The sequence below is a fragment of the Agelaius tricolor genome, unplaced genomic scaffold (genome assembly GCF_023055355.1).
Source record: "Agelaius tricolor isolate 1412-34295 unplaced genomic scaffold, bAgeTri1.0.p SCAF_2, whole genome shotgun sequence".
Lineage (NCBI taxonomy): Eukaryota > Metazoa > Chordata > Aves > Passeriformes > Icteridae > Agelaius > Agelaius tricolor.
The window spans coordinates 42,739,087-42,763,204 of record NW_027269262.1 but is presented as its reverse complement, the minus strand read 5'-3'; the positions used below and the strand labels follow the sequence as shown (position 1 = coordinate 42,763,204).

The following is a 24,118-nucleotide window of genomic DNA, read 5'->3' as shown; positions in this document are numbered from 1 at the left end:
CTATTTTGTGCCTCTGAACTCCTAACTCCCAACTGCTGACTCACTTTCTGGCCTCAGAGAAGCTGTGCAAACTGTGTTTCCCTTCATACAAAAGCTTTGCTTTCCTCCATCTTTTACAAAGTTGCAAAAGAGCACAAAATACTGAGTAGAGGAGGTAGAAAGGTCCCATGATCTCTGGAGCTCACTAAACCGTGTTAGGATCAAGGACTTCTTTATTTTGCCTCAAAAAACCTCTCTGCAGTCATTTACCTAGAGTAGTAGACATTTGACTGCAGGGAAAAAATTAATTTAGTTTAGTGAAATATCATATTTGTCTAGTTCAGGATTAACTTAAGCTTGAGGGGGGTTAGCATGCAAGTATGATTTGTCTGTTGCTCTCCTATCTAACAAGCACATCTTGTATTATCTTAAGGGACAGTTTTGCAGAGCTTGACTAGAGGAGTAGTGCCCCTCTTGTGAGGGAATCATGGTCTGGTTTCTTGCTGTGGGAAAGCACAGGATAGAGCTGTGTTTGGTTCAGTGGCAAGGCTTTGGCAGTGGGAATCAGAGGGATGCTGTGGGGGTGGCCCCTGTGTCATACAGAGCTCCTTCCATCTGGCTCTGAAAGGAACCCACCACTGCCCAAAGCTGAGACCCTCAGACAAGCTGCTGGGTCTCTGTGGAAACATTATTTAAGAAAAGGTAAAAAATGCTGGGCAGCAGCTGTGAGAAAGGACTGAAAAAAATGTGGGAGATAACCTGCAGACACCAAGGTCAGAAAAGAAGTGTGAGGAAGCACTACACGTGCCAGACTGAGCTTTCCCTGCAGCCTGTGGAGGAACATGCTGGAGAAAACAACATCCATCCATGGATTCCCCCCACCCAGAGCAGGGGCCCTGCCTTGGAAGAGCTGCAGCCACAGGGAGCCCATTGATGAGGAATTGCTCTGGCAGGAGCTGTGGCCAGTGAGGGACCTGCTCTGGAGCAGCCTGTTCCACAGGCTATGGAAGGAAGCCACAACAGCAGGCTCTGAAGGACTCTACTCTACTCTACCCTGGAAGGGCCCAGGGAGGAGCAGGAGAAAGGGGGAGAGGGAAGGAACAGCACAAAAGAATGGATGGGGAGTGACCATGGCCCCCATTCCTCTGTGCTGCTTGGGGACAGGGAGAGGAGGTCAAAGAGCTGGGAATGAAGGAGTGAAATTCAGCTTTGGAGCAAAGCAGAGTTTGGAGAAGGTGTTGTTGTTTTGTCTTTGTTTCTCACCATCTTATTCTGTTTTTTTCTGAAATTAAATTGATCTTCCCTGAGTTCTGTCTGTTTTACTGATGTCAGTAATTGGTGAGTGGTCCCCCTGTCTTTATCTTGACCCACAGACTATTACATATTATTTTCTCCCCACATTTGCTATGGGGATGAAGTGAGAGATCAACTGGTGGTTGTCTGGCAGATAGCAAAATTTAACTTACCACAAGCACAAAACACTGAAAGAAAAAATAAGCAAAAACCCCGAGGTGTTGGTGCTGATGGTGGCCAAATTGGAAACAAATCTTTTGGAGTGATTTCTGAATGGCTTTTCACAGCAATGTTTGGAGGGACAGAATGCAGTCATATGTGAGACAGAGTTAATATTTTCACTGTACTAAGCTCAGTCTCAGGCATGTTTTCACCCCTCAGTCTGAACAGTTCATAGTAGGCCCCATTCCTAACCTGTTCTTGATTAGAAATATTTATTAATAAATAGCAATTATCACTGGAAAAAGAACTTTAAAATAGTACTGTTAGTAGTTTCATAAAACAAAACAACTAATAAGAAGTAGCACTAGAAAGAAAGTATGTCTTAATAGACCCCAGAACCAGGAACTTGCATTTTATGCAAGTTTCAATATAAAAAATCGATTGACCAACAGTTTTCTAAAAAGTCTGCTTCAGTAATTAGCATACATTATGTATAGATTGGGGGGGAGTTTATGTAATGTAATTATTATAATAGGTTGTTTGTGATTGCCATGCATTAAAAAAAAAGAAAAAGCTTAGATCCTCAGACAACAACTCTATTTAAGAAAACAGTAGCTTAATGATGTGTGTAGTCAGGCTATTATAGACCCAGAGAAATCTCAGACATCTAAGAAGTCCTTTAAAGTCCTAAAGGTAATTTCTTATGACACATTTTTAATTACACCATGAAGTCCATAATAATCTTTTATGTTTAAAACACTTCTAATTAACAAAGCGTCCTCTCTTGCATAGGTTCATAGCTTGGTTTGCTGCTGCTCTTTATTAAGAGTGCTTTCAAATAATCTTCTCCTACCTCAAAAATCAGGAGAGAATGTACAAGAAAACTAAAATAATCTAATTAAATTAGGACTGCAGATTGACTACTGAGCTAGACAAACTGAAGTCTATGGTAAACTCTATTTTATTCCTGAGAAACTAAATTGCAAATGCCATCATTTCAGTGATTCCTGTACAAAATGTGCTCAGTGTAGGTGCTCTCCCAGCTGCAGCTCTCTTGCTTTCTTGCCTGCTTAGGGAAGTTGTTTAGAAAAGCTGCCTTGAACAGCTGCAGAATATTGTCCTAGTTTGCACCCAAGTGATCTTGCTTTCCAAATAAAAGCCACTATCTTCCAGAATAACCAAAGTGTTTTCAGAAATGATTGATTATTCAAAAATGAATCCATTTTACCAGAAACATAAAGTATTCAACACCTGCTGCAAATATTCCAGTCTCCCAGAAGAACCATTTCATCTTTGGATGGGATGATCAAGCTGTTTTTCCTCATTCTTACAAGCACTTTCTGCATACTACATTAGGATCAATATTTCATCTTGATGAGTACTGTCTCTCATAGTTCCACCTTTGAGACCACTGAATTTAGTAAATAGTCCTCTCAATTCCTCCTAGTCTTAGCTGGCCCTGACATGGTACCATGTTCAGATTTCACAAGAGTTGTGATCAGTGAAAACAAAGCAGGTTTTGTCACTTGCAGCACCAACTATGGCTAAAGGCAGTAGCAATCCAACAGATAAAAGTCACTTTTCTTTCTCTAACATCTCTGTCTCCAAAGGGGTTGACTTTGGGGTTGGGGGTTTTACTGGAGTGGGGAGGTGGGTTGGTTGGTTGGTTGGTTAGTTGGTTTTGACATTTTGGTTTTCTTTCACTGGAAAAATTCCAGCTGCTACATTCTGTTCTTCTTATTCTCTGTGCCTGATGTCACCAACTTCAAGCTATTATTTTATACCTTTGGCTATTTTTTGATAGCTTGCCCTGGTGGCCCCTTTATATGTGAGACCTTTTATGTTGTTTCTCCTGTGGCCTTCCATCACCTATTCCAGATCTCCTCTGGCCACATTCAAACTAAAAATACTTCATGACTGAGGGGAGAAGAGGGTGGGCATGAAGGGGTGGGCAGGTGTTTAAGCAAATACAAATTAAGAAAAAAAGACATTTCTATCTGTCTTGCTCTATTTCATGTTAAGTCTTTTCACACAGAAGTGATCAGCCTCCTTGTTTCTGGAGCACTTTAAGCATAACTGTGCTCCATGCTAACAAGGTGGTGTCCTAAGACACTGCTGGTTACTTGGAGCTGTGCCCTATTCCTGACAGATCATACAGGCCACATGTGACATAAAGTCCCTGTTCATTAACAGAGTCAGGACACCACAATGAAATAAATTTGCACAACAGACATGTATCTCTCTGCAAATCTCCCATGCACAGGCAACAACTGTGTCTCCACACCCTTCCCACAAAGCAGTGGCATTCAATTGTGCAGCCAGTGTCTATTGCAGCCCCATATCCTCCCCCATTCTGGCTCTCTGTTCAACAAACCGACCGTGAAGTGTGTTATTCACAGGGCCAGCAGTGGGCTGAGTCCTGGCCCTGGGCCAGACTGACCTCGTACATTCCTGGCATTCAACAGCCTTTAGATCATGAATATGGTAATGCTGCTCATGGCTGCAGGCCCAGGCAAGGGTGAGCAGCCTCAGTGCCACTGCTGCAGGGTGCTTTCCTAAGAAAAATAATGTTCACTTCTCTCTGTGTGTCAGTGCTGGCTCGCTCTCCTCATTCCCATAGGTGACTCTGGGAGTCCCCTGCTCACAGGGGGATGGCTCAGCTGCTTTTGTGCACTCAGTTTTAGGGCACGTTCCTTCAGTGGCTGCACCCACCCAGCCCTGACAGTGCTGAGGACTGCGCTGTTAAAAATAAGCCAGGCTTTGTCCAGGCAGAGCTTGTGCTGTGCTGCTTGTCCTGGGGCTTGTGGACTTGTGAGGAATGGTGCTCTTCTCACAAATGTAATCTGAGAGGATCATCTGTGCACCAGGACAGGAGTGGTATGCTGGTCTGGGTTGGACATGTCTGACACATGAGTGGGATCTGTGCTGGTGAGGGGAGGGTGGCAGCCAGGAGCCACTCACCACCTGAGAAAACAGGTGAGGAGGAAAACTGTGACTCACCTGAGAAATCCAAGACCTGACTGGAGGAATTTATAGTCAATTTTAGCTGCAAACCTGCTTTTATAGAAGAAGTGTTTCCCACAGTGAGATGAATCATTTTTACCTGGAGAGCTACACATTTCATCTCAAATACATGCTTTGCTAGGTAAGTGTTAAATAAGTGACAGTCTAAATAGGATTCTAGCCCTTCATCTTAGAGGTCTATTGCTTTTTTTCTTTTTTCTCAGGGAATAAAACCATGAAAAGTTAAGTTTGTTCAATAAAATCTGTACCTGTCTTTCCCCCTTCCCCTCCTGCAGGTTGCAGTACAGATCTTTGCTGCAAGGGGTTTTACTCAGGAGTGTTAAGGAGACTGAGCTGGATGGGTTCCTTCATTGTGAACAGCTCAATGAAGGAAAAAGCTCAGCAGCCACCAAGAGGGCAAACACAAGGCATATTAGAAAATAAAAAGAGGAGCAAGAAGCATCCTATTACACTGCATAAAACGATGGCCATAATTTAAATACTCTTACTCCCATTTCACAGACACTGCAGTAGAGCCAGTAAAGGAGGCTGATAAGCAGGGACTAAGATAGGAGTGCAGGGTCACACTCAGACATGGGGAGATTATTTAGTGTAATATTTTCAGCTCAGAAAATTTTGGACAGATAGGCAAAATGAAGAACAAAACCACTAAAACCTTCCCCTTACACACAGCTACAATGGTCATTAGGAACTGATGGTCACTGTTCCTCAAAACAGGAGAGTTATGGGGCACCAATTTCAGCTGTCAGCTTTACAACAGAAAGAACTACTCCCTCATAGAATGGGATTCTATGTGCATGGAAGGCAATGCCATAGGAGACTTCAGAGGCTGAAAGTGTAACTGTGTTAAAAAGCAATCATATCACTTCAGGGATACTTGAAAGAAACTATTAAATGTGGGGTCCAGATCCTTCCTGTGGCTCACCAAAGGTTTAATCACTGACTGCCAGATGCAGGAGGGCATTTTTGGGGGAGCATTACCATATTCTTTCCCTAGCATCCATCACTGACTACTGTCAGAGGTGGAATTTGAGGTTGGACAGATCTTCCATCTAATCAGGACCAGCTGCCATCAATGCACTCATCTGGTGAAAACATGCTTTTTTCCCTGATAGTCTTTAGCATGACTTCTGGTTAAGAGACCTTTTTGTCCTTGTTCTGATGTCTCCCACACTCAAAATGCCAGTACTTCATTGATAAGCTCTGCATTGTATTGCCATCTATTCAGAGCTGACTAAACTCCAAAAGCAAGCTGTCAATATCTCATATTCATTTTCCTCTTACAGCTGTACCACTCACTCACCACATGGTACAGACAATGAGTGGTATACATTCCAGCTCAATTATGTTTTTACTCTGTCCCCCAGACAGATTGGTTCCCCAAAGTCTTTAATGTGTAGAGAGGCTGGAGAGTTGAACACAGATAAATGCCTGCCTTAATTTTGCATTCCCATAGTCTTGGTTATAGCTGTAAGGAAACACTAGACTGGCCCCTTTACTGACTCTGCTGAACACAGAGTGCAGCCCATTCTCTGGCTCTGTTTGTTTGTGTAGCTAAGTGACCGATTAGAATGGAGGTTAGAAACACAGCCACACCAAACACACATCTCTGCCTGAAAAAACAGGCAGGTACATGCTTCCCTCTACTCCAGGTGCTACAGCTATTGCAAAAAAATCACTCTGACCAACTGTGCAAAAAGTCCTGCATGAGTAATTGTTAGCATTGAGGCTAAGCATGGAGAGAAACAAAGGGCTGAAAGAAAACACTCATTTCCAAAGGACAGAAAATATGTCACAAATCAAAAGACATTAAGTGCTGGAAAGTGCAAAAGCACCTGTACTCAAACACATGAATATTCAGGGTTGGAGTTAAAGTTTTCCATCCATTTTGTCAAATAGTGATAAAAGTGTGTAAAAATGCAGCTAGAAACTCCTTTGGACCAGATGTAGAATTCCTCCAGTGTCACTTCACAGCCTCTTGGGCTTTGCACCTTAAGGTATTTTCTCCTAACTTGACTTAGTGACCTTTGCTTTAACATTACAAAGTTCAGACCACATCTTGTGGGCTAAAACAAACATCAGCAGTATCTCCATTGACAGCCACAGCTAGCAGCCAGATGAGTGGCATTAAAACAACCCCCTGAGTGCTGTGTTTGAGCATAGGTGGCAATTCGTGAAACCACAGCTGCCACAGCAACAAGTTTAATGGGTAGGGGGGGGGACAAAGCAAGAAACTGTTTGAGAACCATATGAAATACAATGGATTTTCTGGGCAGAATACAAACTCCAAAAATTTGAGCTAAATGTGCAGTCTGGTGTTTGTCATAATAGACCATACACTTCTCTGTGCATGTCTTGCTGTCTCACTTCCCCTTTGGAATGTTTTTGCTGGGTTCTTGAGCTGTTTCTAGACTCATCTGCAGCTGCAGGGTGTCTGTAACTCATGTGCTTCTTGTAGATTTTGTCACAAGAGGCTGATGGAGAAAGAGGTAGTGGTGGAGATACACAGGTACACACTTGAACAGGAACATGACTTCCCATGCTTGGTTTTCTCAGGAAGCCAGGTAAAAAAAAAAAAAAATTCTTTTAAGATTTTTTCCCTTTCTTAACTGGCATGAAACTCTTCAGACTAAAGAGGAAAGAGGAACTAGCCTGGACTTTTCTCCTAAAGATCACCATGGACTTAGCAGCATTTGCTAGCCTGCTGTCAGAGTAAACCCACCATATGGATTACATTTATTGCTTTAGTATTTAATGTAAGTGCTAACAAGTTTTATAACACATATTGTTAAATATCAAAATACAGCAAATTTATAATTCTGAAAAAAGAAAATAGTAGCTAACTTAAGTGTTCTCTTACATCATGAATTTCTCTCTAGTCCTTAAAAACTTCAGTAAATAGAAATAGTCTTAGCAACAATCCTGATATAAACTCAAATGTGTTTCCTGAAAAGCAGGAAGCAGCTTAACAATCATATCACATGACTAGTTGAATACAGAAGAACTTTGCTGGTTTTTTTCCAAGGTATTAAAGCAAATTTCCATGTGACTTTGTGGGACATGACTGTTGCTTCAGCTGCTATTACTGGAAAATCCTTTTGCTCTGCAGCACGGGCACTTTACACATTTTCTTCTGCCTGTGAAATTCATCATCTTGTAGAAATCCATTTCTATTTAGCCTTTGCACGAGCAAGGAGAACATGAGAAAACCTGAAGACAGAACACAGAATGCTCTACAACCCCCATGGCCTCATCCTGTGACTGTGTGCAGCTGTTTCAAAGCAGCTGGATCTCACACAAGATCAGAGTGAGCATTTAATTTGCTGCTATGTCTGATGCCTTGTCAGTTCTGACCAACAGGAATAAAGAATCACATCACATTGAAGCCCATCACACTGGAGCACCAGAGACTTGTCCAGTAGAAATAAACTGTCTTGGGTTTTTCCCAGCTAGCAATGTCAGACTAATCCAGATACGGCCCAGCAGCCAGATCTTCCTCAATCCATATCCTCTCTATCATAAGTGGTCATGCCATTCCCTAAAACACAAGTTTTGACCTATTCTAGAATTTAGTGGTTTTCTTTCACACTTGGGAGCAAAAGATACCATGAGGATATAAGTCATGTAAACTGATTGTTCAAAAGGCTGCCTGGAGCATGAATCCGCAAACTTGAGCTGGTGGTTTGTAGCTGTTGTAACACCTTACTAATTTTTCAGGTTAAATATATTAATTAATTCATTTTTACAGCAGAAATGAAGTTAAAATTACAAAAGGAAATAAATAAGGAACAGCAACTAAGGGAATAAATCTGCAAAGGAAATCTTAAAGGTCTTCTCCCAGTTTTTTGTTGGGTTTTCTTTGTTTGTTTGTTTGTTTGGGGTTTTTTTGTGCATGGTGGGAAAAAAAGCCATACTCTAAGTATTAAATTAACCTATGGAGTGAATAGGAAATAAAAAAAAGACTATGAGTTATGAAGGTTAGAGGTCAATCTATATTATAGGTATGTGAGAGATATCTGAGAGAGCCAAATACAACAACTGAAAATCCATTGTACAGAATTTACAGTGTGTTTTTATGTTAATCTAAATATACAGTGAATCTCATGGACTTGGTCAGATGAAGCACCAGGGAGAAATTTAGATGCCTTAAATTTCCAAAAGATGTTTAGTGAGGTTTTAAAATACAGCCATAAGTAATCCATAACAGTTAAGTACCTAGGAGGATTGTGAAACACTTAAGTACCTTTAAAATCCTAGACCAAGTCTATGGAGACCTAAGAATATGCAGGGTTTACAACACAGGTTATAAAGGCACATTCACCTCCTAAATCAGCTGAATTATTAAGTAAACATAAGCATGGATGAAAAGGATTTGAAGGTACATCTACATTCAGTGACCAACAAAAGTGTCTTCTTTCAGATTACCAGCAGTAAAACATGGATAAGCTGCAAGTTGATTCAGGTCTGTCTGAAAAGTAAAATTTATTCATGTAACTATAAAATTTGTACATGCAAATTCATTGGGTAAGCTGTTGCTGACCTCCATCAGGCACACAGGTCTACAGCCTTCTGTGTACCTCAGTGGGTTGCTTTGTATGTGTGGGAAACTGGTTGAAGTTTTGGCCTCTAAATGTTGTTTGACCAACTGCTGCTCACTTAGACAGACCTTTCAAAGGTTACAGACATTGGCAGTGCAACCAATTCAGCCCTTCAGAAGGCACATGGACTAAAGGCTCTACTACAGCACACTCTCATTGCTTCTTTTCTCCCCTTACTGCCTACCTATATCTATTTGGTCCTTTTTGCTTTTCTTCTTAAAATCTGCTTTGATTCAGATCATCATATGGGTTTTACCTTCTGCTGGGTTATGTGATTCAAGGATTATCTCCACAAATGGAAAGGAGCAGAAAGGAACACAGGCAAGGGGAGAAATCCAATGGCACACCCAGAGAAAAGGAACCTCTGCCCTGGCTCCTGTCAGTGAGGGCTCAGCTTGGGGTCTGGTGTGACACCCATCTCCACAGTCCATGGGAGAGGCTCTGTGGGTCACTCTATAGAGAAGAGTTACTGCCTGCAAGGGGGTGGGAATCTCTAGGGGATGCAGGGGAAGAACATCTTTGGGATCATACAGGACAACTTTTGGGATGTTTAGAGGAGGTAACCAAAGGTGGGGATAAGAGGGGATAAAGACGGTTTGATATAGAAAAATAAAAGGATGTGAGGCTAAAGTGACTCAACAGGGTGGAAACAGGTTTTTGGTGAGTATGCTTCTCTGGCTATGCCTTACACCTGATCATCTCAGTGTGTCTTGTCTTTGTAGACTGTATTTTAATTATTTTTTGGGTGAGAGTGGCGCCTATATTCCATGTGTATATTATGTGTATGGTGGCCTGAGTACCAGCAATTAAAAGTGGAGGCCACAAGTCACAGGGGCTTATGTGTCTTAGATACAGCAACTGGAGAGACAAAAGCACACACTTTATGTGAATCTGAATGTCTGTGTGTGGTCTTTAGCAAACAGCAAGCCAGGGCAGGTGGGAGTCAAGTTTTGGAGTAGCCATGAGTCCAGGAAAGAAAGTGAAGAGACCAGAGGATCTCTGAGTTGGCTACTGGAGAGACAGGGGGTCCTTCTGAGAAGACTGTGGTGGGGTCAGCTGCTGGTGAGGCCACAACTCTGCACTAGCTACCAGAGGAACCTGTTTGCCTGTTTGTTATTTCTGTGTCAGGCAGATTTGTATCTCTGGGGATCCAGAGGTCATCCACTGAACAGGCTGGGTGTCCCTAAAGCCAGCACTGGACAAGGGAGCCACCATTCATAGCTGTAGATCTATTACCAGTAACTAGAGTGGAACTACAGGTCTTTGGGATAAGATATCTGCATGCCAAAAACTGGAAAGACTTGGGATCCAGGTGTTAACAACATATTAACATGTTAACATATAAACATATGCAAATACATGTTTATTTTCCATTGATGGGCTTCTGTCCTGATCAGTCAGAGAGAGGAACAGGATGGGGCCATTAATGCTGTTTGTTTATTGTGTCAGTGCTGTGTTTTCTGCCTGGGTCAGTCAGCATGGCCAGCCATGTCTGTATCTGTATCTGTATGTGTGTGAGCCTACTGGGAACACACACCCAGCCTTGCCACTACCTGGATCTGGGAACCTACTGGATTTTAGGAACTGGTACACCAGCAGTAGGCGAGAGGATGGCAAGTGTGAACTGAAAACGGGAGGGTTTGCAAAGTGTGGGGAAAGCCAGGCCTGGAAGGCACAGTCAAGGACATATAGAGTCAGGCAATGTCCAAGCCAACCTCACTAATCAGGCTGCTGAATAATGCCTTGTTCATGGATCTCTTCCAAAAATGCAGCTCACACACGGAAGGACACTTCTTTTGAGTCCTTCAGCAGAGAAAAAGGCACATAGTATCCAGTCCTCTGCTAATGGCTGCTTGCAAGGCAAACATGCTGATCCTGATCCTCCAGCTGCTTCCCTGATGTCAGAAAGAGAATTGACTCAGCCTAGCATGATGCATGTGGGCTACTCAGAGGTGATTTGCTGCAAGCCCTGCTGACAAACATTTGTGGAAAGGCAGGGCTGGAGCTGAGAGCACAGAGCTGAGATGACATTGTTCATGTCACAGCAACTTAAGGGCAGACAGGCTGCGGGTGGCCTCCCAATGCACAGATTTTGGGTTATTTGGAGGTCATGTGTTGATTGGTGGGGGCTACCTTGACTGTGTTCAAGCTGCAGAAAGCACCCAAGATTGTTCTCCAGAAAAGCCCCAGCTCGGCCACCTTTCAACAAGTGGATAAGGAGGTTCTGTATTTCTGGCCTCAGGGCTGCTCTTGCACAACAGCAGAGACTGGGTTGGGCAGCACAGATGTGCATGGACAGATGAATGTCTCCCACCAGGGCTAAATACTGGAATAGGCTGTATAGACAATGGCATCCCATGGAAGAGTCATGCTGACATGACAGCAGGAACTCTCTACTTGGGAAACTCTGCAGCAGTTACCCAAAGGGGTCATGAAGCAGATTCAGCAGCTGTGGGAAAGTGGCTTCCTCTCTGGAGGAGAAAGAAAATCCCCTTTTTCATTAAAAATCAAGCATTTCCAACCATACATATCCCAGGGCAAACTCTGTATGGTGGTGACATGAGCTGTCAGGAAAGTTTCTTCACAGACTGCTTGACATCCCAGTTACAATTTTCAGACAGAAGCTTGTCTTACTGGCAAAAGAAAAAACAAAACAAAACAAAACAAAAACAACAACAACAACAAAAAACAAACAAAAAAACCCCAAACCAAACAAACAAAAACCCAAACAAAATAACCGTCAACAAACAAACAAACAAACAAACAAGAACAACCCCCCAACCAACCAACCAAACAGACCACAAAGAAAACCACTCCAAAAAAACAAAACCAAGATACCCATCAGGAAAGAGCTGGGTGAAGAAGATGGCAGGGCACAGAGAAGGGCTACCCATCCTTTTGGATGCTGCCCCAACACAGAATCATGGAACCGCAGGATCAGTTAGGTTGGAAAAGACCTCTGAGATCATTGAATGTAACCCACGATTAACGCTACCATGTCACCTAGGCCATGGCACTAAAGTGCCACATCCAGTCTTCCCTTGAACATCTCCACTGCCTCCCTGGGCAGCCTGTCCCAATGTCTCATCACCTTTTCTGGGAAGAAATTCTACCGAAGCAGAGCTGTGCAGCGAAGGCTGCGATGTGGGCGCCCGTCGGGGCGGGGGCACAGGAACAGGGAACGGTGTCCGGCCCCCGCACGGGGGTTTGCTGGCCTGGCTTTGGGCTGAGCAGCAGCACACCAGGGATGGGAGCTGCCGCTGGGGCAGGAGGACCCCCAGGGACCCCGCTGCCGTCGGGGACAATGCGGGGCCGGTGTCACCCAGCCGGGCCGGTGTCGCGCCCCGGTGCCGAGGGCGGTGCCGGGCGGGGGCGGCCGCGGGCGGGCGGGGGTGCGGAGCCCATAAAGCACCGCCCGGTGGGACGGCGCCGTGCACGGCCGGGCTGGGCGGCGGGACAGCGGGCGCACGGCGGGGCGAGCGGCTGCAGCCATGAGGGAGATCGTGCACATCCAGGCGGGACAGTGCGGAAACCAGATCGGGACCAAGGTGAGCCTGACGGGGAGCCGCCGCCTGCCCGCCGCTTGCGGAGCCTCCGAGCGCCCGGGGGACGCGCCCGGTGGTTCCCCGGGGCTGCTGGAACCCCCGGGCTGAGCTGGGCTGGGCCGTGCCAGCCGCCCCCGCTCCCATCGCCCCTGCTTGGATGCCGCTGCCGAGAGGCGCCGGCCGCGCCCGGGGCACCGCGCATCGCTCCGCTCCCCGTGACCATAAAAGGCCTTGGGAAGCACCGAAACCGAACGGGACAGCTTTAAAAAAATTGTCTTAAAACTTTTTAAAAACTGTTTTTCTGTTTGAGCCGGCCAGGCCGCGGTTGAGAGGCGGGGGAGGGCGGCAGAGCCCGGGCGGGCCCTGGGGCGCGGAGCCGGCGCTGCCCGTGGGGTTTGAATCCCGGTGCCCGCCCGGCTCCCGGCTCCCGCTGCGGGCCGGGAGGGGCGGCGGGCACGCCTGGAATCCGGCAGCTGCCGCCGCCGCCCCCGGCCCGGGCTCGGCAGGGAAGTTCCCAACCCACTTCTCGCTTTTCCTCCCTCAGTTTTGGGAAGTGATAAGTGATGAGCATGGCATTGACCCAGCCGGAGGCTATGTTGGTGACTCAGCGCTGCAGCTGGAAAGGATCAATGTCTACTACAATGAATCATCTTGTAAGTGTGGGATGGGGACCGGGAGGGGTGCGGGACAGGGGGCTCCCTGGGAAGGGGCACAGGAATCAGAAGATGACGGGCTCATAAAGCCATATCGCACATCTGGCCACACTCCTCACATGCCACCAGCTCCCCAGCTGCGCCCAGCTCAACAGAAAATGTTATCTACTTTCTTACAGAGTATTAAGATGGCTGGGTGCTATCTCCCCAGACACAGAGAAGTAGCACAAGGGGCTGTCCTTAGGGCCTGGAGGTGGAGGTTTGTTTATTATTTAACATTACAGTAGGAGTTTGTTCTTCAAATGTGTGATTACTTCACCAAATGCATTTCTTCAATTACTCCAAATTAAACTGTTGGTTACATAAGCCCACACCAGTAGTACTCTCTCTTTAATTTTCATGAATGAGAGGGTTGGGCCACAGGTAATAGAGAACTGTTTCATTAATGAGATGGCAAAAGGCATCCAAGTCCTCAGAGTCCTCTGCTATTGAAGGGTGTTCACAGTGTAAAATGGGGACCTGGAGTCCTTTGGCCTGTGTACACGAACCTGCAAGTGTGAATGTTTCATCTTTTGTCCAGCTGGGGTTAATTCATATTATTTACCTGAGTTTCCTTGAACAAATTCAACCTGACACAGATTGTTTGTTTTATGCTTTGTGGTAGATGTGCTGACTACTACTGTTTGCTATGTACACCAAGTAGCTCTTTCAGTGGAGGAGAATCCTTCAAACACAAAAGCTTGTGGATAACTTGAACATAAGCACTTCACTCAGCCTGATTTTACAGAAAATATTACCTACTTTCTTAAAAAGAACAAGTAAACCATTTCTTTCTAATCAGAAACTCCCTAATATCTCTTGCTAATAAAGAGCTTGCAAAATGTAAAATCTGTAGAGTCCAAATTATGTCAGGCCTGTTTTCCAAGCTGATTTGATTTATTCCTGTGGAGGTGGGTTTTTCACCTCGATGACTTTCTGTATAGGAAGTACTTACATATGTATGAACTATGTAGACTAACAATATGGGATGTAATAGATTTGTGTATTAAAAGCTATAACTGTGCTAGCTTATTTCTGAACATTAAGGGCATGCTTACTTTGTGTTGTAGCCCACAAATTTGTACCAAGAGCAGTCTTGCTGGACTTGGAGCCGGGAACCATGGATAGTGTGCGCTCTGGTCTTTTTGGTCAGCTCTTCCGGCCCGATAATTTCATCTTTGGTATGTGGATGTTTCTCTGTAAAAAACAGACTTCTACAACAATTGTTTGATTACCAAGTGAATGGTCAAAAAGCATTCAATCTCCCTGTTCCTACTGAGAAATCCTAATAGCTAAAACAATGAAATTGCAATTATTATGTAAGCCGGTCAAAACATCCTGTTAAGTGAAAAAGTCATTCTTTTGTTGATCATTCCTTCGGTTAGCAAACTGCTGGAAGTTTCCGATAGTATTCAGAGAAAGTACATTTGCTTTCCACATATATGAACTCCAGAGAAATCCTGAGGCCAGTTCTTCACAACAAAATGCACAGAAATTCTGCAGAAAATGGAGGGGGGAGGAAAAACCTCAACCACAAACCAGCCAGACTACCCTTCACTTAAATTCACATTAAATGCTCGAGTACAGAATTGGTTTTAGGCTGTGTAATTAAACTTTTTCAGTATATCCTTGCAGTGTAGTAACAGTGGAGGAAGATAATCTGTAATATAGAAAACACAGATGTAGCCACAGTTACTGGGTTAGTTTCTAGCATAATGAGGAACAGTCTGAAAATAAGTGGAGACGTTCTGGTTTTGCAGTGTTCTTGCAGAGGGCTGTTTTTACTTTTACTGCTTTACTTTGGACTTTGTAGTACTTTGCATCTAAGCTTAAAAATGCACAGAGCATCCTTATGGAGCATTGTCAGTCCCTTTGCACTAAGGGAGGAACAGCACGTGGAAGTTAAGTGAGCCACTTGCTGAAATGGGAAGTCTGAATGAAAGCTACCCTGAGAACTTTCATGTTCTTTTGGTTTCCAAGTCTGCACTAGCCACAAACACAATTTCCTCCTCACAGGGCAAGCTTAGGTTGGAACTCAGTTTGGTACGTTGTGTTAACATAAGGAAGGAACAGTGCCAGGGACAGGCAGAGGAAAGATAAACATAGTTTGAACAGTATAAAACAAATCTGGCTTGTTTGGTTGGAGAGGGGAGTGAAAAAGCCATACAGAGTTCGTTTAAGAGGAATTTAAAACTTTTATGCCATCCATGTTGTTCTCCTGTAAACTCCATGGCAGTGATGTTAAGGGTCTCTTCCAAAGGAGCTGCAAATTACAACATGTAGCTTAAGGTGTAAACTTAGGGAGAAAAGCCATAGACACAGGCAGCTTTATGAAATCTGTTTCTGTGTTCAGGTTTTTCCTTTCATTCCCTTTCACCTGCACGAACCACACAAGCATTCTGAAAGTGAATTCGCCTGACCTATGGAAATACCTGAACTGGAGCTTTACAGTTTGGCAGAACACCAGTAAAACCAGAGCAAAATCAATTCAGAATGTCTTCAACAATAGCCCAGTTTGCTGTGCTCCCTTCCTGCCAAGATAACAATGAACCCACAGCATGTGATCGACTCGTATCTGTCAGAGGCCCCTGCCAGCATCAGGCACTGTCCTCCCAACCTGCTGAATAATGTAGAATGGCTGAGTGCTGAAGTAATGAACTTCTGTGTTAAAAGCCAACAAAGCATTTTGTTTTCTCGTTTAAAAATCTGGCCTGGGCCCACAAAGGATTTTGTGGCAGGAGCTGGCAGTCCCATACTTGCTGTAGCCCAGGCTGTAAGGGCTCATTCTGATGGGGGTGTTTTCCACCTCTGCTTGTATGAACCTGCATGTGCCCACATCTCCACAGCAAGTAGCCATGGATCATCAATCAGGATTTCATGCAGGTGTATTGACCATATGTACATGGTCACACACTCCAGATACAGGAATTTTATATCAAACCAGCAAGAAATTTGAGATGGCCACAAAATAATCCTTCTACTTTAAGGCCTGTGTTAACAAGGTAGTGATTTAAAAGGTGAAGAACTGCAGGTGGAACAATCTTGCTGTATGAGAGCAATAGGCCTCCTGGCCTTCTGACTGCACACAATTGCCACCAGGAGCTGCTGTGATCTCTGATGTGTCTCCTCCTGTTAACCAGTATTCATTTGTACATTTTTGCATTTGTTGTTTTCTTTTCTTGTGTACACCCTTGGTAGATTTGCTACAGAGATACCACTTCAATTTCATTTGTATGAACTGATGGGGGCAACCAAAAAATATCTGTCCAGCAGTTAAAGGCAAGTTCTGTAGCAGGGCTGTTCACATCAAGCTCCTAAGTTTTAATGTGCAAGCTACTGAACTCTTTTACCAGGTTTGTCTTATATTTTGAGCAGTGAAGAGAGTAGAGGAGTGAAGGAAGATTGTAGGAAACAAGTGCCATTTTAGGGACTAAAAAATAAATTGACTGTTAGACAAATGACTTCTCTGCATGTGCAGCTCAACCTGAACATGTGTGATAACCCTACAGTGTGTTGGAGAAAGAAATATTCATAGAGGGACCTGGAGGTTCCAGGAATGCAGATAAGTTGTCGGATTGCTTCATACAGGCTTTTTTAGATCCTGGCAGATGACAGATGGAGGATGCTGGAGCTGGGCTTGAAGGATGGGCAAAAAAATTGCCAGGTCCTGAGTTTTTGGACACAGGCTCATTTTCCACCCAGAGAGTTTAGCCCCAGTGAAATTTGATAATTTCTATGTGTTTGTGTTAGATTTTCAGAGGTCAGGTAAGTAGGCACGTGATAATTGGAGGCCATCCAGTAGAGTTGCACAGAATTGTGATCAGGATTTCCAGATTTGTGGCAGCCTTGTCAGGGCCATGGCACCTCCAGACTGTATTGTCATGGGGCTGGAGCTTCCAGGGCATGTTTACATGCTCTGTGTTGTGGTAGCCTTACAGTGCTGTAGAGCCAGTGGTTCTGGAAGCATTAGATAACTGGGTGTAGAAGCAGGAAATCACCAGTAAAAATTCTGGAGACCCCAGGCACATGGCTGACTAGTGGATGGAGTGTAGTGTTGCCACAGGAGTAGCTGATAGTTGTCCTAAAATCAGAATTTATGTCCGATAGGAGATAAATGCCTTCTGCTTTTTGGAGAGGTTGTCTGCTTGTTTGTGTGCATCCTGATGTGCTTTCCTGTCCATAGTAGGGGATCTGCTGAAGCAGGCTGCAGGTGTTACAAACATATTTAATTCTGGAAGGATATTACTTTGTGCTTTGCCCAGCTGGACAGGAAGTGCTGAGCTCCCTGGGCTTAAAGAGAGAAAAATATAGCAACATACAGAACAATGCATTAGATAACTAAATACACCATGAGGAAACCAAGCATTTATGCAGTGCAAAAAAGTACAGAGGATTTCAGAAGTGTCCCAGCCAGCAGTTTCCCTGGTTCCTATCTTTGGCACCAACATGGTGCTGTGGGAATTGAAATGAGAAATGGTAATAGGAAGGGAGGGGAAGGTCTTGGGGAACAGCACAGAATTTGCCAGCTCTATAATTAATTCTGAAAGCATTGCTCAGTCTGAATACCACTCCCAGGAGTACCCTAAGTGAGTTCAGTGGCACAATGTATGTGTGTAGTAGACACTGAGGAACGGGAGTAGTAAAAAATTGATTGCCCAATTTGATCCTCCGCGTTATCTAACCAATAACAAAACAGTGACAATGGCAAATGATCCACACTTTATCTTAATAAACTGAGTGGCACATAAAACAAGAAGGGAAGTCTTGGGAAGAAAAGAATGGACTCATCACTTTTCTGAACTATCAGTAATCCGATTTTCCAAGTCATTTTGCATATCCTGAAGGATAGTGAGTTTGTAAGGAAATCAGTAAAACCTAAAAGGCACTTAACTTCTAAGTTTTGGAAATAATGTCCCTGAAGCTTCTGTTGATCACAATTTTCATTCAGGCTAGGTAACCACGAATTTTAAAAGCTATTTTTCCTGATATAACAAGTTAAATAGGATTTTGAAGCCCAGCTTTATTCTTAAATGACAATGTTTTCTCTTTGACTCACAAGAACAGTCCAAGAGCCTCTCACTTTCATTGAGATACATGCATCGTGATTTAGCTTTGCATGCATCATGGTCCTTACAGACAGAAAGCATTTAAATATCCAACAGTCATCTTGTGTTTACAGAATCATCAGGACTGGGAGTGTGAGAGTTTCCAAAACAAGGAGTTAAGGCCATCTTTTTGCACTTATGGAAGGTAAAATGACAAAAACGAAAAAAACACAACAACAAAAAAAAAAACCAAAAAAACCCAAAAAAACAACCAACCAACCAAACAAAAAAAACCAAAAAAACCAACCCCCCCATACACTCAAAGGCATTAATGAAAACTGCCAGAGACTATATAAAAAGTTTATGTTGATACTTACAGAGATATTTGTAGGCAAAACTGAAGAGCACAGTTATCTACCTGACAGGTGTGTAGCAGCTTTTGTTACAGATGTGAGTCAATGTAGAGTGCAAATATCAAACCTTGCCAATGATTTTGTGTATTTTCTTTCCCTGTTGTATCTCACTTCAGGACAAACTGGTGCAGGAAACAACTGGGCTAAAGGGCACTATACAGAAGGGGCAGAGCTGGTTGACTCTGTGCTTGACGTAGTGAGAAAAGAGAGTGAGCACTGCGACTGCTTGCAAGGATTTCAGCTCACTCACTCCCTGGGAGGAGGGACAGGGTCTGGCATGGGAACCCTACTCATCAGCAAGATCCGAGAGGAGTTTCCGGACAGGATAATGAATACCTTCAGTGTCATGCCTTCTCCTAAGGTTTCTGACACCGTGGTGGAGCCGTACAACGCCACGCTTTCGGTCCACCAGCTGGTGGAGAACACAGATGAAACCTACTGCATCGACAACGAAGCTCTGTATGACATTTGCTTCCGCACCCTGAAGCTCACCACCCCCACCTACGGAGATTTAAACCACTTGGTCTCTGCCACCATGAGCGGGGTGACCACATCCCTGCGTTTTCCAGGCCAGCTCAATGCCGACCTCCGGAAGCTGGCAGTGAACATGGTCCCCTTCCCGCGCCTTCACTTTTTCATGCCGGGCTTTGCTCCTTTGACGGCGCGGGGCAGCCAGCAGTACCGAGCGCTCACGGTGCCAGAGCTGACCCAGCAGATGTTCGATGCCAAAAACATGATGGCAGCCTGTGACCCGAGGCACGGCCGGTACCTGACGGTGGCCACCGTCTTCCGCGGCCCCATGTCCATGAAGGAGGTGGACGAGCAGATGCTGGCCATCCAGAACAAGAACAGCAGCTACTTCGTGGAGTGGATCCCCAACAATGTCAAGGTGGCGGTGTGTGACATCCCTCCCCGTGGCCTCAAGATGGCCTCCACCTTCATTGGCAACAGCACTGCTATCCAGGAGCTCTTCAAAAGGATCTCGGAGCAGTTTTCTGCCATGTTCAGGAGAAAGGCCTTCCTCCACTGGTTCACAGGAGAGGGGATGGATGAAATGGAATTTACGGAAGCAGAAAGCAACATGAATGACCTGGTTTCAGAGTATCAGCAATACCAAGAAGCAACAGCAAATGATGGAGAGGAAGCTTTTGAAGATGATGAAGAAGAGATCAATGAATAAAAAATTAGGTGCGAGATTTTTTCCAGGCCAAATTCTCAAATCTGGATTTCTGATAATTAGGCTTGTAAATCCATACTTATGTTTAAAAAGTAATAAAAAAGGGAGCATGAATTTCAGGAGTTAGAAGGGCTTTTCAGAGTCCATTTGGATCACTGTGGACACTCGGCATTGCTGGAAATTGGGCCATTTCTATTCATGAGACAAATGTAAGGCATTCAGTTACGACTTTGGCCTAAGAGTCTGAACGTGGAGATTGCTGGTTTGGGATCTTTTTTCTTTAGGGTTGTCATCCCTAAAGCTGCAGAAGAGAAGATGTAAAATAGGCATGAAAATCTACAAATTAGAGCTGCACTATTTTCATCCAATTATGAGTAAGAAAATCTTGTGAGCTTGAAGTATTCTGTACCAAATGTACAATACTAAACTGCCAGAAACAAAATTTATTCATAATAAAAGAAAAAGTTTTTAGATATGCTGTACAGTAACTGTTAACAGTGATATTTGATTCCAGTCCTCTAAAAATAAAATAAAAATTAATAGTACCCTCTCAAGCAGAAGTGTTCTGGGCAGTCAATGCTACATAAATACCCAGTGAGCTGCAGGCTAGAGGCTGGATTTGTGTGATGTGACTTCATCACTTGCTGCTGCTGAATAATCACAAATGATATCTGTGATATATAGATGAATCTGATAGATGTATCTGATATATAAATTAGATCCCCCCCATTTGTGATGTGGCACCCCAATATCTTACTGGGCTTCCTGGCTATCACCAGCTGCTAATGCTATTCCTAACTCTATTTGACCCAGCCCATATAGCTGAAATCCAGATATTCCACAGATCATGGTGGGACAGGGGACACAGGCTATGTGCCAACAGATCTCACTACCTGGGTTTGTAAGTTCACCACACCTACAGATGCTGTGCATGTCTTACTACCAAGATAGATTAAAACAACTGGACAGGTAAAGGTTAAAGTACAAGAGCATTTATCCACAATACTCAAAGCAGTTGGCAAAATGAAAGATGAACAACAGGTTTATCTGCCCCAACTAAAGCCAAGTCAGAAAGGTCTCTGCCTAAGCCAGCTGACAAAGTGACTGCTGGGCATTTGCTCTCCGTGCATGCTTTATGTTTCTGCTCATATCAATTAAACAGCCCTTCTCCATTAGAGAGCCTCCACCAGAGAACACTCTGTCTACTTGGAGTCTCTTATTTAGGCCAGTTCCTAGGCAACAAAGCAAGCAAACAAAGGAGAAAGCTTCTGGAAATCCAAACTTTAAATGTTTCAAGAACTCTTGCTTTTTCTTCTTGCTTTCAGAAGCACTTCCCAAGCAAAACTGTTGCTCAATACTTAAAAAGGTACTTTACAAATATAGTGAAATTTCCAAAGATCTGCTTCTCCTGACAAGATGATGCTTTGCTAGTTTGGGATCCAGGGAATGAGACAGAATTTAGGAAGTATATAAACCAGGCAACTCTTAATCACATAACCTGAAGCTGTCTGCCCAATGCAATTCCACACAGAAATGGAACTAAATTAGTTTTAATGAAGTTTTTCACAGAAAGTGACTTCAGAGGTTGAGATAGTTGCTGGAACTTGGCACGGAGGCAGAGCTTGAGGGCCCAGCTGATTGTCTTTAGAAGAATCACAGAGGAGACAGCAGTCACAGGGCCATGTTCTTTGCTACATCTAGTGATGCCAAAAGGATTTATGACTAGCCATAGAACAGCTTTAAATATGTATTTTATAAATGTGAGATGTGGCTATATATTAATTACAGCATGAGATAAAGTTATAACATAACATACATTGAAGAGAAGTAACTGTGCAGGACAATACAAAGCAAAATCCATTGGGAGTAAAGCCATTAAACAAAGTGAAGTTGATTCTTTGTAAGTGGTTGACTATTTGCTTTGAAAGGAGGGGGATGCCTTACAGGCTCAGAGCCTGCCATCACACAGCTGTGGCACAGGCTTTCCAATTAAAGCACTAGCATATTTTCTCTGAATGAAATAGAATTAACCTTCTTATTGTGTGTGAAACTGCATTTTATTGTAACACACATTTAATAACTAAGTCCAAGTCATAAATTCTGGTATTTCTCTGGAAAAAAAAAAGTTAATACTTTAAAATGCCAGAAATCTTGGCATTGCTAAATAATGGAGTTGTTAAGTTGGTGAACCAGCCTGTTCCTTATTGCATTTCATACACTTGACTCAAAATGCAGAATGCAGACTCTGAGGCTGTGGAATTCAGCCCTCACAATGATCCTGCTTTGACTCACCCATTCTTGCACATGTGTTTACTTGCAACTGTTTGATGTGAATTTCTAGAATGTGTGGAGGTGGAAGAGGCAAACTAATGCTCTCTTTAGAAAAAAGAGACAGCTCTTCCATCTGATCCTAGGGGCAAAAAACCCCTCCCATCATAATGAACTCAGGACCCTGCAGAGTAGGAGGACCATCAGAGGACCAGTTTGTGCATAAGTGGTAACAAAGCCTCAGGAAGCACAAACACTTCCTGTTTCTCTTCAGTCAACCAACTCTCATCACCTTCCTTTCCTGAGAAACAACTGAAAATTGTTTTAGTAGCAAATTTACTGAGCAATTCCTTCAGTTGCACTTCCTTTCAAATAAGGAAGCTTGGAAGCTTCTCTCTTATTTTGCAATCTCCATGGTGAGTCCCACCTGGCTTTGTTACTCTTCTTCTCAAAGTCCTCACCTGTCTGTTTTTCATTTTCCCTTTAGTTTTTCAGCCTAGTCTCTGGCTGAAACCTTTTATTTCTGTGCCTGGCCCATCATATTTTTCTCTTTTTTAACTGCTTTGGACCTGGCCACAGAGCAGTATCTAGCAGCAGGTCCAGGACAAGCCAGACCCCAGGAGTCCTAGAAGTGCAGCTCCCACTGCTCAGACACAAACACACGTGTCAAGGCTAGGCTGGGGAGGGCAGAAAAGATGGCAATCTACACCACTGACACCACTTGGAAACTGGGACTGGGAGAGCTGCTGCCTGGGAAGAGGGTGTGGCATCAGGACAGAAATTGGAATCTAACTCCATAGGGCAGCCACTTTGCAAAGCCATCTGGTCAAAGCCAGCAAGCAATGGAGCAGGCTCTCAGCTCACAGTCAGGAGAGTCCTTGCACATGCTGCCTTAACCATGTCAGGCTCTTGGTTTCTTTGCATCCCATGATTACTGCTCAGATTATGCTCTCCCTTCCTTCTCTTGCACTTCTATCCCTCAGGAAAATGAGGTCAGCCCTTGGGAACAGAGTGAGGTTGGGAAAGAGGGTCCAGACCTGCTCCTTCTCCCAGCCTTGGGAGGAGCAGGGAACTCAACTCCTCCCTTGGTGCTGCACAAGCCCCTAGTAGCTGAAGCAGCACTGCTCAGTTTGCTGGCAAAAATTCATCTGGCATTATTGGCAGCCACAGCACAGACTAAACTTGATTTTCTTGATTCATGTTCAACCACCTGACATCCTAAATTTGGGAGTTGAAGGAGGCTAGCAATACTCTTGAAAGAAGCAGGTGGGGTAAACAGCTTTTTTGGGTTGTTTTTCTGTATCTTTGATTCTAAAATCCCAACACTGTCAAATTCTGCCATTTTTGGCACAGAAGATTAAGAGCTGCTAATGTAAGGCTAAGCAAGCAAGTTAATGCTCTAAAACAGAGGCAAAGGTAAAGGAGAGGTAAGGCCATTTTCATACATCTATTAATTACATGCTGCAACTGAACAGGAGTGGAATTTATTAATAGACACAAGCAGGGAGTAAGAGAAACCATCTCCTGTAGATGATTTTTTTCAGAGTCTGGTAGTGCCATTGTGAAGAATCAGGTTAAGGGTTTGGGGGTTGGGTGGTTGATTGCTGAGTTTTCTGTTGGTTTTATTTAGCAAGGAATGAAGAAATGCAGAACTCTGACCTTTACTGTATAAGCACAGCTAGTCCTCAGCACTGGCTACAAACTGAATATCCCAGACAAGAAGTGTTCAGCTAAACTGGAGGATGAGAAAATAACAAACAAGGCATTAATGCAGAATACATAATAAGCTACAACACTAGAGCATAAGCACAGAAATCAAGCACTGCTTTATCATGTGTGCAAGATTTGAGTTTTATAGAAGAATTTTGCTATTGCAATAAATCATTCTAAACTTTGACTCCAAAAGTTAATGAAATTTAGTT

General features: G+C 43.9%; 1 protein-coding gene across 1 annotated transcript; it reads left to right on the top strand.

The window, feature by feature from the left end:
* The first annotated feature begins 12,479 nt into the window (after positions 1-12,479).
* Positions 12,480-20,482, top strand: TUBB6 (tubulin beta 6 class V). Its single transcript, XM_071456821.1, has 4 exons — positions 12,480-12,604; positions 13,146-13,254; positions 14,364-14,474; positions 18,868-20,482. The coding sequence occupies exons 1-4, from the start codon at positions 12,548-12,550 to the stop codon at positions 19,929-19,931; spliced, it is 1,341 nt and encodes a 446-aa protein (XP_071312922.1). The 5' UTR covers positions 12,480-12,547; the 3' UTR covers positions 19,932-20,482.
* Positions 20,483-24,118: the final 3,636 nt, after the last annotated feature.

Bases quoted from the DNA above. Each gene is read 5' to 3' on its own strand.
- TUBB6 (XM_071456821.1), top strand. From the start codon at position 12,548: ATGAGGGAGATCGTGCACATCCAGGCGGGACAGTGCGGAAACCAGATC. The intron at 12,605-13,145 runs GTGAGCCTGACG...TTCCTCCCTCAG, and splicing joins GAAACCAGATCGGGACCAAG to TTTTGGGAAGTGATAAGTGA. The intron at 14,475-18,867 runs GTATGTGGATGT...ATCTCACTTCAG, and splicing joins GCCCGATAATTTCATCTTTG to GACAAACTGGTGCAGGAAAC.